General features: G+C 38.7%; 1 protein-coding gene across 1 annotated transcript; it reads right to left on the reverse strand.

Moving 5' to 3' along the window:
* Nucleotides 1-1624: 1624 nt before the first annotated feature.
* LOC103768624 (calmegin-like) lies at nucleotides 1625-11393 on the reverse strand (the record flags this gene model as incomplete). The annotated part of the gene is made up of 6 exons (XM_008935776.1): nucleotides 11232-11393; nucleotides 10257-10327; nucleotides 7600-7658; nucleotides 4980-5121; nucleotides 4282-4363; nucleotides 1625-1817 (listed from the first exon to the last, which is right to left on the reverse strand). Coding segments are annotated over exons 1-6 (709 nt in total), but the record flags the coding sequence as incomplete, so codon positions are not given.
* Nucleotides 11394-15565: the final 4172 nt, after the last annotated feature.

The raw sequence follows: 15565 nt of genomic DNA on the forward strand, positions 1-15565 counted from the left end.
AAAAAAAAAAAAAGGAAAGCATTCATTTAACACATATCTTTAACCAAAACCTATATAATAAGCACAGACTTGGAGAAATAACAACAAACAGGATCCTCAGTGGCAGAGCAGGAGCCAGACTCCCCATTCAGTGCTGGATCTGGACACAAAACATCAGTTACTCCTGTGGGGATGTACAACCAGCATCAGGCCCCCAAAACTGAAACCTCCAGTAAATTCAATGGCTGAAACACATCCAAGCAGGTTCTAATAGGTTTATCAAAAACCCACCACTTGGCTAAACTTTGGCTTTATTTAAAAACATGGACAATTAAAGACAAACTTCTGCCCCCAAAGGCAGAATCTCTGCTACCAAATTACAGTTTCACACCTGAAAGCATGTAAACTCTAGAACTGTGTCAGTAACCCAGCTGAAAGATTATCAAAGCAGTATTTTCTCCTCAGATTCAAATCTCTGACAGCCATTTCTCTCACACTGCCAGAATAGAGGAAATTCTCTTCAAATATTGAAGTATTTTAGCAAGTGTAACTGAGAAGCCAGAGCCACAGAGCTGAGCAGTGTCAGGCTCAAAACCAGACTTTGTATCCAGATCCATTTAGAGTAACTAGTGAGCACATTTCTAAGTGCTTAACAAGTCTATTCAAATGTCCATTCAACACAACAAAGCTTACTCATTTGAAGTAAATACCATTTTCCTTTTATGATGGTTTTGTAAAATGAAGTAAGTTTTATAACAACAGTTTGGTAACATCTGACAAACCTCTTGCAGCCTAAAAATTATCAACAATATTAAAATATTCATAAATGTAAAAAGTAAACCCCCCATATCAGTTTAGAAACAACACAAAGAATTGATTATAAATCTTCTGTTATCAGTGACAGAATGCATTGGAATCACACAGCTCTACAGAGTTTATTTGAACAATCAGAATCAATGCAATTTAAGTATCTTTAATCCTAATTTGTAATCAGTAGCCCAGTTACAGGAACACAGGCATTCCTTTACAACAGCCACAAGACCAGTGTTTTGTTTCACTTGTTCCTGTTAGCTAAAAGTGAAAGTCTGCTGTGGCACACCACAATATTCTATTTTAAAACCCAGAAAGGGTTCCCATGTTCTCATTCATCTCCAGAGAACAGGGCAATGTGTCTGTTTGTGCATGCTGGTGCAGGTGTTAGAGAGAACTCTCAACTTGTGGAGATTTTATCATGGAGACACTGCAGATTTAACTCAATACCTGTGAACTCTGACACCTTCCTAGAATATCAGACAATTGTGTGTCTTTTAATTTGCTTAACAAAACTATTTTTATGGTAATAAGTACTGAAAGTGTTAATCAATTCTTCACACTAAAGGCTGGCATGGTTTTTTTTCCTGTAATTGAATATTAAACAGCAGCACTTGAACACCACTTTTAAGTCCTTGAGTTAAAGCTCAGTCATTAAATCATGTAAGCCTAGTGATTAATCATATAAGCCCAAATCATTAAGCAACCACCCCCTGGAATTTAACAGACTATTACAAACAAAAAAAAAAGCAGACTTAAATGCAAAGCTTCAGTGGACATAAACACATTTTTAATCTCTCCCTTCCAATTTGAACTCAGAAGAATTAAACAATACCAAGAGTATATAGATGTGTCTTCTTGTCCAAGTAGAATTTTTTTAGGTCCACATCAGGGCGTTTTGCATGTTTTTCATCATATTCTCCAGTTTTAGGATTCTTATGTCTGATGATAAAGTGCAGTTTGTAATCTTCTCCACATTTATCTGGTCCAAACATAATAGTATAAGGTGTTTTGTCAAAAAAGTATTCCTGTGGAAGCAAGAAAGCTGAGCATGTGTTATACTGCACACTGGATGAAGCCATTTGGGTACTTCTTTGCCTGTAGCACACAGCACAGCTGCCTTTTTCTAAAAGGTAACTGAAAGAGGGTGGGGTGGTTATGAAAGGAGCTGAACAGTCCTCATGGGCTGCTGGGTTCTCTGTTCCCAGGGAATGAACTAACCACAGGGACCACTTAAGCCTCTTCAAGGAAGATGAATGTATTTATTTAGTCCTTATGTCAAGTAGAATTGCCAGTCACAAATCAAAACACCCAAATATCTATATCCTCCTACAAACATTACACTGAGAGATGGAAGGGAACTACTTCCTGTTCTTCATCACCATTTTAATCTCAATAAAGATAAACCCCAAGGATATTATTGTCCAGTATTTTCATCAGTCTTCTTGCCCCACATTAAACAACAACAATCATAATCAACCTTGAAAATACTACTTTTTACATTTTTTTGTTTGTGAAGTAAAATATTTTCACTTTATGCTCTACAGAAGTGCATGTATTTGAAGTCTGATCCCTTTTACAATATTCAACTGTCTTTGGAAAATGTCACTGATAAGAATGAACATAATTAATGGACTATTCTAATATCAATAAGCATATACACAGCACTGAGACAAGTCCAATTTCAAACTTTAAAAAAAAAAATAAATAAAAGAGAAAATTTAGTCTTTCAATTTATCTCATCACCCAGCCAGTGAAATTCCCAAAACAGTATGGGATGAATTGTGAGCCAGGCCACAAACAGGCAACTTTTGGATTTGCTTTCTTCTGGTTTACCTTCTAGTAAGGTGACAAATACTGGAGAATTTAAGTTCCATGTGTAATTGAGCTTGGTCTCATACCATCTTTTAACATGTAAAACTCCAGTTCCACAATTTACACAACTTTTCATTATGAAAAATGTCATGCCTCTATTTGTTTTCCTACTAGTAGTCAAGTTATTGGAGCATAAAACACACACTGGCATATAAATTTGAGGAAAAAGGAAGAGCACTAAGTTGCATTGAAGCTTTTATTAATACATCTTAGAAATGCTTACAAGCAACTTCTTGTGGGTGTCACCATCTCCTAGACCCTTGCAGATGTATTATCTCATTAAGAGTCCCACTGTTAAAGGGCTTTTCCTGACCACTGCTTTGCAGGTCAGATGAAGCACTGGCTTGAGCCTGTCCTGAGCCATCTCCTCTGCATGCTGCACACACAGGGCAACACACTTCACTGCTGTTCTCCTCAGGACTCAAAGTCAAGGTTATGGGTCTTGGGTCAAGGCAGCAAAAAAAAAAAACCTTACCCAGAGAGGAAAAGACGAATTCTGCCCATGCTCCCATTACAGGTTTTTTCTAGACTTTTCCCTGCTGTTTCTTCCACAAGCTTGTCTTTCTAGCTTACCAAATCTTGGTGAGCAAATGCTGCAGCCTGATGCATCTCAAACCCCTTCACTTCTATAGCCTACACAGGTTGTGACAGTGATGGATTTGCAAATTTGTCACTGCACTACTGAATGTTGGCTCAACACCCCAATTAGCACAAACCTGCAGCAGTTAGGACAGTCAGCTCCTGAGTGGCCACAGCAACCTGCTTCAGGATCTGAAGTACCCTTATCACTTAAGTTTGTACTGCTGAGTCAATGCAAGTTCCTCCTAGCTCATGATGTAACATTTTGAGTCCACACCAGTCCTTCCAAGCATAGTCCTATTCTGTAACCACTGCTGTGTACCAAAAGCAGCAGCTCCCACCAAAGCAGCTGCAGCAGCTGTTGTATGATCAGCCAGCCCTACACTGTCAACCCAACATTTCTGTTGCACAAGGTCCTGGGCCACAAATCACAACTCAGACCTTCCCCTGGGAACAGAGATTCTCCATCACATTCAGCTTCCAAATCCCAGTCACAGCCCTTTCCAAGAGGCCATGCTGTGTGCTATGCAGTAAAAAAGTGTTTCACAAGTTCCAAGTTGAGGTCCTAGGGCTTCTCTTATTGCAGAAAGTCAGTTGAAACAGATACAAAAGTCCTTTATCCTGGATATAAGAATTAAGAACTTAGTGCAGAACTAAGGAGTATGTCAACCACAGCAAACTCTTCACTCTAACCTTCTGAAATTCACACTGAGATTTGGGTGAATATAGATCTTAACAGCCTGCTTTTTATTTTAGTTTCAGACTGTCTATAAGTTTCATTAAAATAAATGGAACTTATGACAACAATAACATTATCAAATAGTCCACCAGTAAAAAAAAAATGCACAACTCCAAAGTTTTTGTGTATATATAATCAGTTATTTGTATATTATTTTGCCCTATCTCCTCCTTAAACGTCTGGGAAGCTATTAATAATTTAGGATGCATTAGGAATTCATTTTTACTGACATTTCACAAGAACAATTATGCCTTTCTCAAATGAACAGCTGATAGCAAATGTTAAGTAAGAGGACATACCAGATTCAAGTCATCACTCCTGGAGAGAAGTTTAATGTATGCACCACCACAGTCAATGCCATCCTGAAAGTTCACTTCATACCTGGGCAAAGGGCAAGTTTAAAAAAAGGAATTCCAAGTATAAGACAAATACAAATGAACTTCTAACCTGCACTTCTAATGATGAACACATTAAGACTGTGTATTAGTCACTACTGTCAAAACACTTTTATGGGACCAAAAGGTTTTAACTGCCACACAAACACAGTAGTGATGTCAGTCAAAAACCACCACAGAAGTAAATGCTACAGTTGGTACCACCAGGAAGAAAAATTTCAAGGTGGTGTCAACCAACACATAAATGTAGAAGTGAAGGAGCTACACAGAAGTATTCTGTAAGTGGGAAAACACTGCACCCAAACTACACATGATTTAGATCTTTCAGATAAGACTGAAAATTAATGAGCTTCTTCAACAGTCTTGTAAAATACAAGATTTCTGCCCAAAAATACTTCAAAAGAGTTTAAATATCACTTCTTGACACGTGTATTACAATCTTCCTTCATTACTAAATCATTCATACTTACCTTCTGACAGCTCTGGATATGACAGGTCAGTGCCATATGGAAGTATTTTTGTACAGGGATTCACATGACTTTCTTAGCTAAAATATTTTAACAGTACTAAATATTAAGTAAAAAAATTGAAGGGTTACTTACTGAACAATCAAAGGTTTATCATCAAAAATAAAGGGTTTTGTTAGCATAGCTGATATTGCATGATGCTTTGCCACTGATTTTAACACTAATCCTCTGTCTCCAGGCACTGTGTTCTCTTTCAGCTCTTCTACTTCCCATCTTCCTAAAAGACACACAGAGAGCCTTTGAAAAAATTAGGTTGAAGTACAGGAATAATAATCCTGTTGAAAGCAAAGAGTTAACAGCAAATAAAGACCAGTTGCCCAAGTATGGAAGAAATCTTGATGTCTGATGTCAAAAAAGATAAAACAATCATCCAATTCATTATTGATAATTGTACTATGGAAACAAAACATTACTCAAGTCCAGCTTACACTTCTCCAAACTAATTACTCTGTGGCACTCCAATCCAACAAAAAACCATTCACAGTACACAAATTTGCTGCTCCCATCTTTCTATCAAATCAGTGACAGAGTGTTTTAACCAGCAGTTTTCAAGCACTAGAAACCACTAGAATTCCAGCTCCACAGTTCAATGATAAAACAAAAACCAAGTCATGCCAAAGATCCACCTAACCCAGTGTTCTGGCTCAGATAAGAAAGAAGAAAGCAAGCTTTGGAAAAAAATAGTGCAGAAAGTGTTACAACAAGAAGTGACAAGCTTTTTCTTTCCTCCTTCCCTGAGCAGCTGTTTCTACAGCAGCAAAAAAAACCCCAAACAAAACCCACCAATCTTCGTTTCAGAACTGTTACAGCCAAAAGAAAGAAAATCTCCAAAATCTGTTTCATGTGTAAAACAAAAATATTCCAACTAAAGAAAAAGCCAGCCATGGACCCCAAAGTTCCAAAGTAGGGAATCACAGAATGTCAGGGGTTGGAAGGGACCTCTGGAGATCATCAAGTCCAACCCCCCTGCCAGAGCAGGGCCATCCAGTCTAGGGCAGGTCACATGGGAAAGTCTGCAGGGAAGGAGACTCCACAAGCTCCCTGGAGAGCCTGTCCCAGTGCTCTGGAACCCTGACAGTAAGAACCACATCCTTACCATCACCCACCACAAACCAATAAAAACAAATAGCAAAATCTAAAACCATTGTATGCTAAATGTGTACATCACAAAATTTAATTACAAAACCTGTGCAAGTATCCACTGGATTTCTGTTTAACTGCAATATTGTATGGAAGGATCAATACATTTAAGACATGTCATTTTACTCAAGCCTGTTGCCTGCACTGCTAACACAGAGACTGTTTCAAAGCTCAGGTTTGTAGTTAACTAGTTTTATTGTAAAAATATTTCAGCCTTAAGAAACTGGCAGATAATTAAAGAGATGTCTACACTTTGAGGAAACATGGTCCTACTCAAAAAAGCCCACTCCCTCATTTCACCCAAAAGGTTATTATTTTTAGCCAATTGAGATAATTCTAGCTTTCCATATTTTAAAGGTGACATGAGTAAAATATATGTTATTCTTTGCTCTTCTCAAATATACAGAAATCAACAAGAAAACATTAACATTGTAGATCTGAATCTTTAGACTGTGGCATCCCACAATGCCTAGAAAAATATAAAATATTTCTCCAGATTGTTGATTGATTTCTATGATTGTCACATAAAAAGCACTAGTCACAAAGCACTCTGCAAGCTGGACACCTGCATGGTTCTTCCCCTCCTGCTTATATAGAATTAGAATCTTTCAGGTCAAATCTAATTACATGGGAGATGAAGCTTCCCTCCCCCAGAGCCTTTCTAAGAATGATCAGAGTTGATCTTAATGACAAACAAGCAAGCCTACAGCTTTAAAAAGAAAAGATTATAAATTCTCCAAGTTTAGGAAAAATACAGTTGATTGCACATGTGGGCAGCATCCAAAGAAGAATTCTAAAAGGGCAGCTAAATTTTGTCAGAGATTTGCAGCACAAGATTCACTGATTTTTCTCCCAGGAACAACCAGCACAAAAAGAGATTACTTTTAAAATTCACTTTAATCTTGAAAAAAGCCTGTGTGAACATGACAAAAAGGAAGGAAACATAATGAGTGGTTCAGCACATGTTGTAGAGAAGATTCATAAACTGAAATCTGAGCCATTTACTTCTACTCAACTGAAGTTCATTTGTGGAAAGTCATTAAGGAAGGGCAGGTCTGTATGTCAGCAACAAACCCCTCCTTTCTTCTTGTCTTCTGAAGAGGGGGGAGGAAAATTCCCTCCTCTTCAGCTGCATTCCTTCCTGAACATTAAGACAAAGCAATAATGCCAAGCAAAACAATAATGAAAAAAAAAAAACCTGAATTGGAAAATAGTTCAAAAAATCCTTTCACCACAGGCTTTGTTAACAAATTTAATTGTCTGGGTGTCTTTAAGCAAATATGACTGTTTTGACATTAGAGACAATTTCTATCTAATATGAGGCCAAGTGATCAGAGATACATCACTTGTTATAAGCATCTCAGCTGCATGGACATCTCCTTTGCATCTTCTTTATTTTTCCCAGTGATGATAACTGCTAAGCCTAAAAACATCTCTTCTGTACTGCTTTGCACACCACAGTCCTACAAATCATATTTCCCTACCACTTCCTATTAACATTAATTGTTTTCATTTGATGTAAGAGCAGAAGCAAATAAATATTAAAACCTCTTACCATCATATTTTGCAATATTATCATCTGTGTCTTCTTTCTTGGTTTTAGACAACACCCACCTAAAACAAAAAGTGCTTGTCATTGAACTATCCATGCAAAGCTGTATTAACAAGCAAAAAAACCCCCAGCTTCCACTTCTAGTCTGTGAACCTGTGAGGATGATTTATCTAGTTTATGATTTATGAACTTTATGTAGTTCAAAGAATATGAAAAGAAAAATTAAAACAGGTTAGTCTAATATATCCTCTCAAAATACTTCCTAAGACTGTAAATGAACACACAATTATAACTTTAAAGTAATTAAATTACACTGAATAAACTTCAGTTTTATACACAAGTTGAGTTTGGCAGAACATAAGAATAGTATGTAAGAATATACATAATTTAAGCTCTGCCAAACACACATAATTAGTTACCAAAAAGATATGCACATCCCCTACTCACAGGTGTGCATTTGGAGGAAGAAAGAGGAGAGGAGGGGAAAAAAATGGGGAAAAAACCCCTCAGTCCACTCTTATCTGGTCATAGTGGTTCTACCCCAAGCCATGCACAGAAATATCTTAAGCCAACAGAGTTGCTGAACTCTTCACTGTATCAGCTACAATACCACACTCTCATGATTGATTCTGTAAAGAACTATTGTCATTCATTCTGTACCACCCTCTCAAGGCAATATTTCATGGATGAATACTTCAACTCTTTGGGCTGAATGTCAGTCAGATTCCTTCACTGTTAACAGAGATGCTGCAAAAGCTTCACAGTGCAAAGAGCAAACTAGATCCTATGTCTCCCAGGAGAAAGACCAATGAGGAAAGAAAACATCTCTACAGGTCACACAGGAGACTGTCAAGGCCCATTCTCAAAGCTGCTCCAGTCTGGTCATTCACCCAGTCAATTTACATACACTCTTTTCCCCAGTTTTAGGGAAGAAAGGCAACATGCTTCTTACTTTCTCACACATCTCCATTCCATACCTGTTATTCTTACTTAAGCTACACACAGGTAGACCAAAGCATCCCAAGCATTACAGCTAAAGCTTTTAGTATTAGATTTAGCAGAAAGACAAACTAATCTTTGAACAGATCTTGCTGAGCTAGAAATTGGGATGAATGATATCATTCAAGTATCCCAGTAAAGTTTTTGCATTTGTTAATCAAGGTTTTCAGTTGTTTGGTTGGTTATTTTTAAACAACTGTTATTCCCTGTTCTACTCAATCATTTTTCATTAGTACTGCTTTTGTATTGCATTTCTTAATATCCACAACTGACACATAATGAAGACAAGTGATACACTGATGGCAAGAGCTTAATTTGTTTTCCTTCTACATTTGATAATTTCTGTAACAAAAATAAGAAAATATGGAAGAACATAATGTAAGTAACAACAGACCAATGTTCAGTGGCCTAAAGTTGCCTGTAACTCCAAAGAACAGAACAGTCTATAAACAATTGAGAAAAAGGGAGTGAGATTCAGTCTTGGAGAAGCTGCTGGTGCCTGGTACTCTGTTATTTTGTTTACTGTTTGAATGGTGCCTCCTCAGAAGACGTGTGTCTTATGATGGTACAGCCTCACTCCTACAGCAGCTGGATATCTGGCTTCTCACAGGAAGCAAAAAACAGGCAGCTTTAAGATCTACCATAATGAGTGTATCATACTGCATCTCCTTTCACACCTCTCTCTGGCTCTTCACAGGAGTTAAGTCTTGTTCTATCAATTGCAGTAACATACAAACCCACCTTTTTTCATGATTGTTCACACACCAAGAGAGAGTTCTTTTGCTCAACTGCATCAAATAATACAGGAGAAAAAAAAAGTATACCAGTATCTGATTTGTCATTAAAAGCAGAGGCTTACTTTCACATTTTAAATGCTTTTAAAGTTAAAATTAAAAAAATTAAAAAGCACATTTTAAGTTGATTCTGGAGATAGAGTGTAACATATTATATTCACCCTTATTGACAGTGCATTGGTGACAACTGACTGCAGCTCAGAATACAGAGCTCATTACTGAGCAACACAGGTCACCCAAAGTTACACCTTACACTGCCAGCCTGTTGGAAGAAAACTTCTAAGAAAAGCCAGAGATTTCTGTCTTGTGTGCAAGAATTGTTGAGATAAACCTGAAGATTTTTCTAAAATTTCAGTGCAGTAAGGTCAAACTAGCTAGGAATGTTTCAGTAGTCTCCTAAATACCTAATTCTGATTGAGTATGGGAAGCAATACAATAAATTAATAACCAATCTGACAGAAAGTCTTCATGAATAGACTTTGTAATGCTGAAGGCATTGCTTTCTTACACATACCTAAATGTATGTGAAGAGGAAGAGTTTGCTACTGTAGTGTAATGTCTATGCCCTTCACTTTGCAGCTGCTTAAACTCAATTGGTTGTATCTTTATTTTTTCTTAATGTGCCTAAACCCAGAGTCAATTAAAATCTTCCTTAAAACACAAAAAACAGCAACATACCTGAAGTTAACTGTCCAGCTTAACACTATGGTGTACCTGGAGCAAGCATTACCAGCCTTCCCAAATCTAACCCCTGTAAAAACTGATTTCTGTAAAGATCCTAGCAGCAAAATGAACACGAAACAAGTCCCACCACTCTAAGTTAAACTGCTGAAAGTGAAACTTTGTAATTGTAAGGTATAAACTTACCCAGACATGACTTCATCAAAAGTTTCTGTGAAATACACTTCCCCGGTTGGCTTTGGGGTCTGGTACACAACCTACGACAGGCACAGGCACAGGCTCAGGCTCTAACATAAATCACAACTCCATTTGCAGCACATATCACACCTCCCACAGCCCACCACACAGACCACCAGAGTGGGCTTGTTGCACAGCACAATTCCCTCTGCCCCTCCACACCCCCCCAACCTCTGCAGTTCCTTCATGCCCCTCCAACAGGGAGTGATTTCACAGCTGAAGGTGAAAAATTCCTTCATACCTGAAGTGCTGTTGTACCCCTCCTCTCACAAAACCCCAGAAAAGGTACCAAGCTTGCACCAGCTCTCTGCTTAGGGAGGATCCCTGTTTATATCTATACATGTCTTCCATTCTTCTGTTTTCCTGCCTACCTGACTCGTTACAGTTAGGCTACACAGTAAGCCCAAAAGGCTGAAAACATAATTTAATACTACTGCCCACATCTATTATGAAGTCTAGCATAAGAAATGCAGAAAGATTTCCTAGGAATAAACACAGTCTCAAAAGGCAGCTGGGACTGATGAAATCAAGACACCAGTCTGAAGTCAAACCCCCAGTAAGACCAAGATGCTTTCTGCTTTCTTCTCCAGAAATGGCATGTGATAACTTACAACAAAAGGTTCTGTATCCAGACTGAAACACAAACTAACAAAAAACCTTCTTCCACGACTACCCACCCCAAGCAGGAGATCTGATTTTACACTGTGGTGCAGAGCAATCATTCATGAAGTTTGTCTTACCTGTCTCATACAGTAAATAAGAAACTCAGACTGGTGGGTTTGAGACCCAGTCACTTGTCAGCTGCACGTTAAATTGCTCTTACTAGATGTGTTTGCCCACTGGTTTCTCTGCTAATTCTCTGCTAATTATAACTACATAGCTGATAATAAAACAAGCTTTAACTAAAGACTTCTGTAATCTTACCTCCAAGGAAGGTTTATCTCTGTCAACATCAGCTTCTTGAGACTGTATGTCAAAATCCTCCACTTCAACATCTGCATCCAGAGGTTCTCCATTTTCAGGTTCTGTAGCCACTGAGCTGATGATCAGGACACCCACACACAGCCAGTCCCACTGCAAATGCATCCTGGTTACCTGAAGAACTGAAAGTTTGAAAATTTAAAATATTGTTGGCAAGGATGTCATCAGGACTATTTCAGTTTTACTCCAGACTTCATCTACAAAAGAAAAACACAATAAGATAAAAAGAAATAAAGATCATCATAAAGTCTTGTCACTACAGTATTTGAGTAAAGTACTACATCTTAATTTGAAAAATTTCTTAGTACACAGTCCTGCCCCAGGCTCTCTTCCCCTTCCTGTTGTCCCTGTGGAAGTGCTTGTAGCCTGTTCCCTTATCTTGCCAGGCCACAAACCTAGCAAGAATTTGACTGCAGTACATACACTTTTTTAGAACTAAGACAGACTATTTTATTTTTCTCATTCCTTAGCAATCTGAACAAGTAATCAAACTGAATCAGTCTCTACAGTGTAGCAAAAAGTAAAATCCCTTTCTTTAGGGACAATGAAATTGATAGATTTAGGGGGTATCACTATCTACTGCTAGAACTACTCATTTGTACTTGGCTCCTCTTCCACTGTCCCCATTTAGCTGAGTGCAGAGTTTCTATCAGCTCCTGCTGTCATTACCAAAAGAAAGTATCAGATTGTTTCAGGAAACATTTTTCTGGTTCAAAATGATCCAATAAATGCAAAAGTTTAAGCTTAAATGCAAATATCTTTCAGGAAAACCTGAAAATCTTTAATCTGTGCAAGTATGAATGTCAACAGAGGGAACTAGCCAGCCTGACAATCTAATCTGCTGTGAAGAAGAAGAGATTGCTGCCCAGTATTTTCTCCTTGGCATCCCTAGCACGTACAAATCCAGCTCTGGATTAGAGCACCAGAGGTTTGGAGCAGTGTGCTATCAAACACACACCTCTGCAAGTCTCCTCAGGGCTCCTGCCACAAATGCTTCTTTCTGAATTTGGAAACAGAAGGCAGATGGATTCTAGACACCACTGCACAGGTATTTATCCTTTGGTCCTTATTAATTTCTATCCACAGTAAGTTTAAAAAGAAAGACAAATACTGGTATTTAGTTTGCTATTTTAAGCCATTTTCAAACCTTGCATCACTTTTAGCTACTACTAGTCATGATAAATATTCTGCTGAGGTGCTTTCTGTGCCTGAAAACAGTCACCTTCCTAGTTACATCATCACTCTCTAGAGATTACATTGTTTACCACAACAACCCTAAATATCCCAGCAAATCAGGATATGACCTTACACAGAAGCATGTCTCTGTTTTTATCACATTTGCTAAGCAACTGAAATGTTAGAATTACTCCAATAATTACTTATCATTCATTTTATAACATCTGGAAATTCTATCAAGAAACACATAGAGATCAAAGAGGGCTAAAAACCCCTTTTGAGATCTATTGATTTGACTGCATTGATAATACTTAGAGCCCAAACTTGTATTATAAAGAAGTAAAGTGTTACACACTAGTATTATGCCATTATTAGGAAATCACCAAAAGCCTCTCTTCTGGGGACAAACACCTATTTCCCACAAAACTACATTAATTCTGCCACCATTCTTTTTTTATCCCTCACTATTACCCACAAACCCTGCCATTCTTTGCAGGACTTTTCACCCTGCTGTGTATTTTGCTGGAGGATGGCAGGTCTACAGCTCCCTCTTTTCTCAGTTATTAACAGTGATACATCTCAAAAGTTACCTGCAAGTTTTACTAGGGTTGGGTTTTTTTAAAATAAAAATGAGTTAAAAACTACAGATACTGTTAATTCACAGACTTCCTTGGGCAATCCTAGAACTTAAGCTTGCCCTGAAGATTTAAAGTAATTTGGTTTATCACACCTGAACGTTCAATCTTATGGAGTCCTTCTGGACACCTCTGCCTGGAGACCACCACACTTAGTTTTTACCACCCTCATTTTCTTGTCCTTGTATTAGGCCAAAGAGTTGAAGAATTTCCTCCTGGTCAATACCTCCTGGGACCCCTCACCTAAACTGGTGTATATTAATCAGTATCAGACTTGCCTTCTTCAGCACAAAACCTGCCTTTCTTAGCTAGTTTCTCATACAGGTGGTCTCCTCTGCTAAAGCAGATGAAGAGATACATCCAGACATGGGAATGTTGGTGGACAGCCACCCAAATATGAGCCAGCACTATGCCCATGTGGCCAAGAAGGCCAAAGGCATTTGTTTGGTTGGTTTTTTAATACAATTATAAAACTGTTGAGGAGGCAGAACCTTTATTTTTTCCAGTTCTGGATGAACCACCATCCCTGGATGTGTTTAGAAGTCACGTAGATATGGTGCTTAGGGACATGGTTTAGCAGTGGACTTGGCAGAGTTAGGTTAATGGTTGGACTCTATCATCTTAAAGGTCTTTTCCAACCTAAACAATTCTATGATCCTCATTTGTTTCAGAACAGTGTGGCCAGCAGGAGCAAGGAAGTGGTTGTCTCCCTGTACTGGGCACTGGTGAGGTCACACCTTTAACACTGGGTTTGGTTTTGGGCCCCTCACTACAAGGAGAACGTTGAGGTGCTGGAGCTTGTCCAGAGAAGGGCAAGGAAGCCAGCGAGGGGTCTAGAGAACAAGTCCTGTGAGGTACAGCTGTCACTTCCACACTCCTGCTGAGTCTTACCACTACTACCTGATCCTAGCCTAGGACACTCCTCATTTCTTTAAGTCTCCAATTACATCTCTTACTTTTCCCTTCAAGAAAAGAAGGCACACATTTTTGACCAACTCTAATTTACAAGAATCCCAGAAATACTGAAGTACATTATCCAGAACAATTACAGTTGTCACTCAGCAGCCAGGCAAAGACAGTTTTAAACAAGATGTCATGGGCTGAGGCTGGGCTGGCCACTAAACAAATGACAGACCCCTCTCCTTTGCCAGAATGTGAAAGGGAATAAGGGAGAGAGACTTTTGGGTTGAAAAAAGCCCTCTATAACAGCTTTAATGAAACACTGACAATTAAAAAAAAATAAAGAAAAAAAGATAGTAATGAGAAAATAAATTATATACAAACATAGACAAAACCTGTATTAACTCCCCCAGTGATGATCACATCACTAATGCTGCAGGGCAGACACTTTACACTACACATATAATTGTCTTCAAAACTTAATGAACTTTCCTAATTAACATATGAAGACCTATGAAAAACGTTTCTTATTCTTTCCTCAAGGTGACCATAAAAGCAAGCAAAAGGATCCCCACTGTTAAAAGCTCCTCAGAACACAAGTTATCCCAATCTATAGCACTCATACAAACACAGAGCACATTTACCAGCAATCTTGGCCTGAATGCCAAAGACCAGTGGCCTCCAAAACATCTTCTGGGCAGCTAGAGCAACCAGGGAACTGCAAACCCACACTGCAGTTTCCACTGGGACTGTGACACAGCTGCAGTATGGCCCAGGAGAGAACTGGATCACCATGCTTCCATTTGGAAAGCTGCAACCACACAGTTGCACTAGATGAGCTTCAGAGGGTCCTTCCCAACCTCTACCATTCTGTGATGGGTCTGTCCTTACACACAACCTCACATCTGTAACTTTAAACTTCACTTTTGCATAGCTTGGTCAGTCCTTCCATATTCTGCATATTCTTCCATATTCCACACAAGCCACCTAAGCAACAGCACTGGAACTGCCTTTGATACAGAACTAAAGAGAGGCCAAGATCTTTCTGATCAGTACTAACTTCTCCTTGGATTTTGAAGAGTGTAACAGGTTTTTCAGGAAATTCTCAGAGTTATGCATTCTCAAGCAGAAAGGGAATATGAATGCCACCAATAGTCTTTCTCACTCAGAGGTCTAAAGCTCCTGCATCCAGTACCAACACATTGGCTTTTCCTAGGGCCAGATACACACTCCAGCCAGGGTAACAAAAAGTGGTGGTTCTCCTCACCCCTTCTTCCATCCATTGCCACGTACTGTCTTAGTTCACCCCTGAGAGCTGCATCAGCACCAACCTGACCAAAGATGGCATTCAGCTGAAGCTGATCTATGAAAAGCACCCCGGAGATCTTAAACAACTTTTAATTTTTCCTTTATTTTTGTCTGAAAATTGCACTTCCCTACTTTTTGCCAAAGTCTTAAAAGCACTGTACGGAAGCAAACGCTAACCGTGTAATTTCACACCAACTCCAGCTGCAGTACCGCACTCGTGCAGGTGCCTTTTCAAGCTCTTTTGTTGCTACTTCGCTT

This window comes from Merops nubicus, unplaced genomic scaffold (assembly GCF_000691845.1).
Source record: "Merops nubicus isolate BGI_N331 unplaced genomic scaffold, ASM69184v1 scaffold17352, whole genome shotgun sequence".
In the NCBI taxonomy this organism is placed as follows: domain Eukaryota; kingdom Metazoa; phylum Chordata; class Aves; order Coraciiformes; family Meropidae; genus Merops; species Merops nubicus.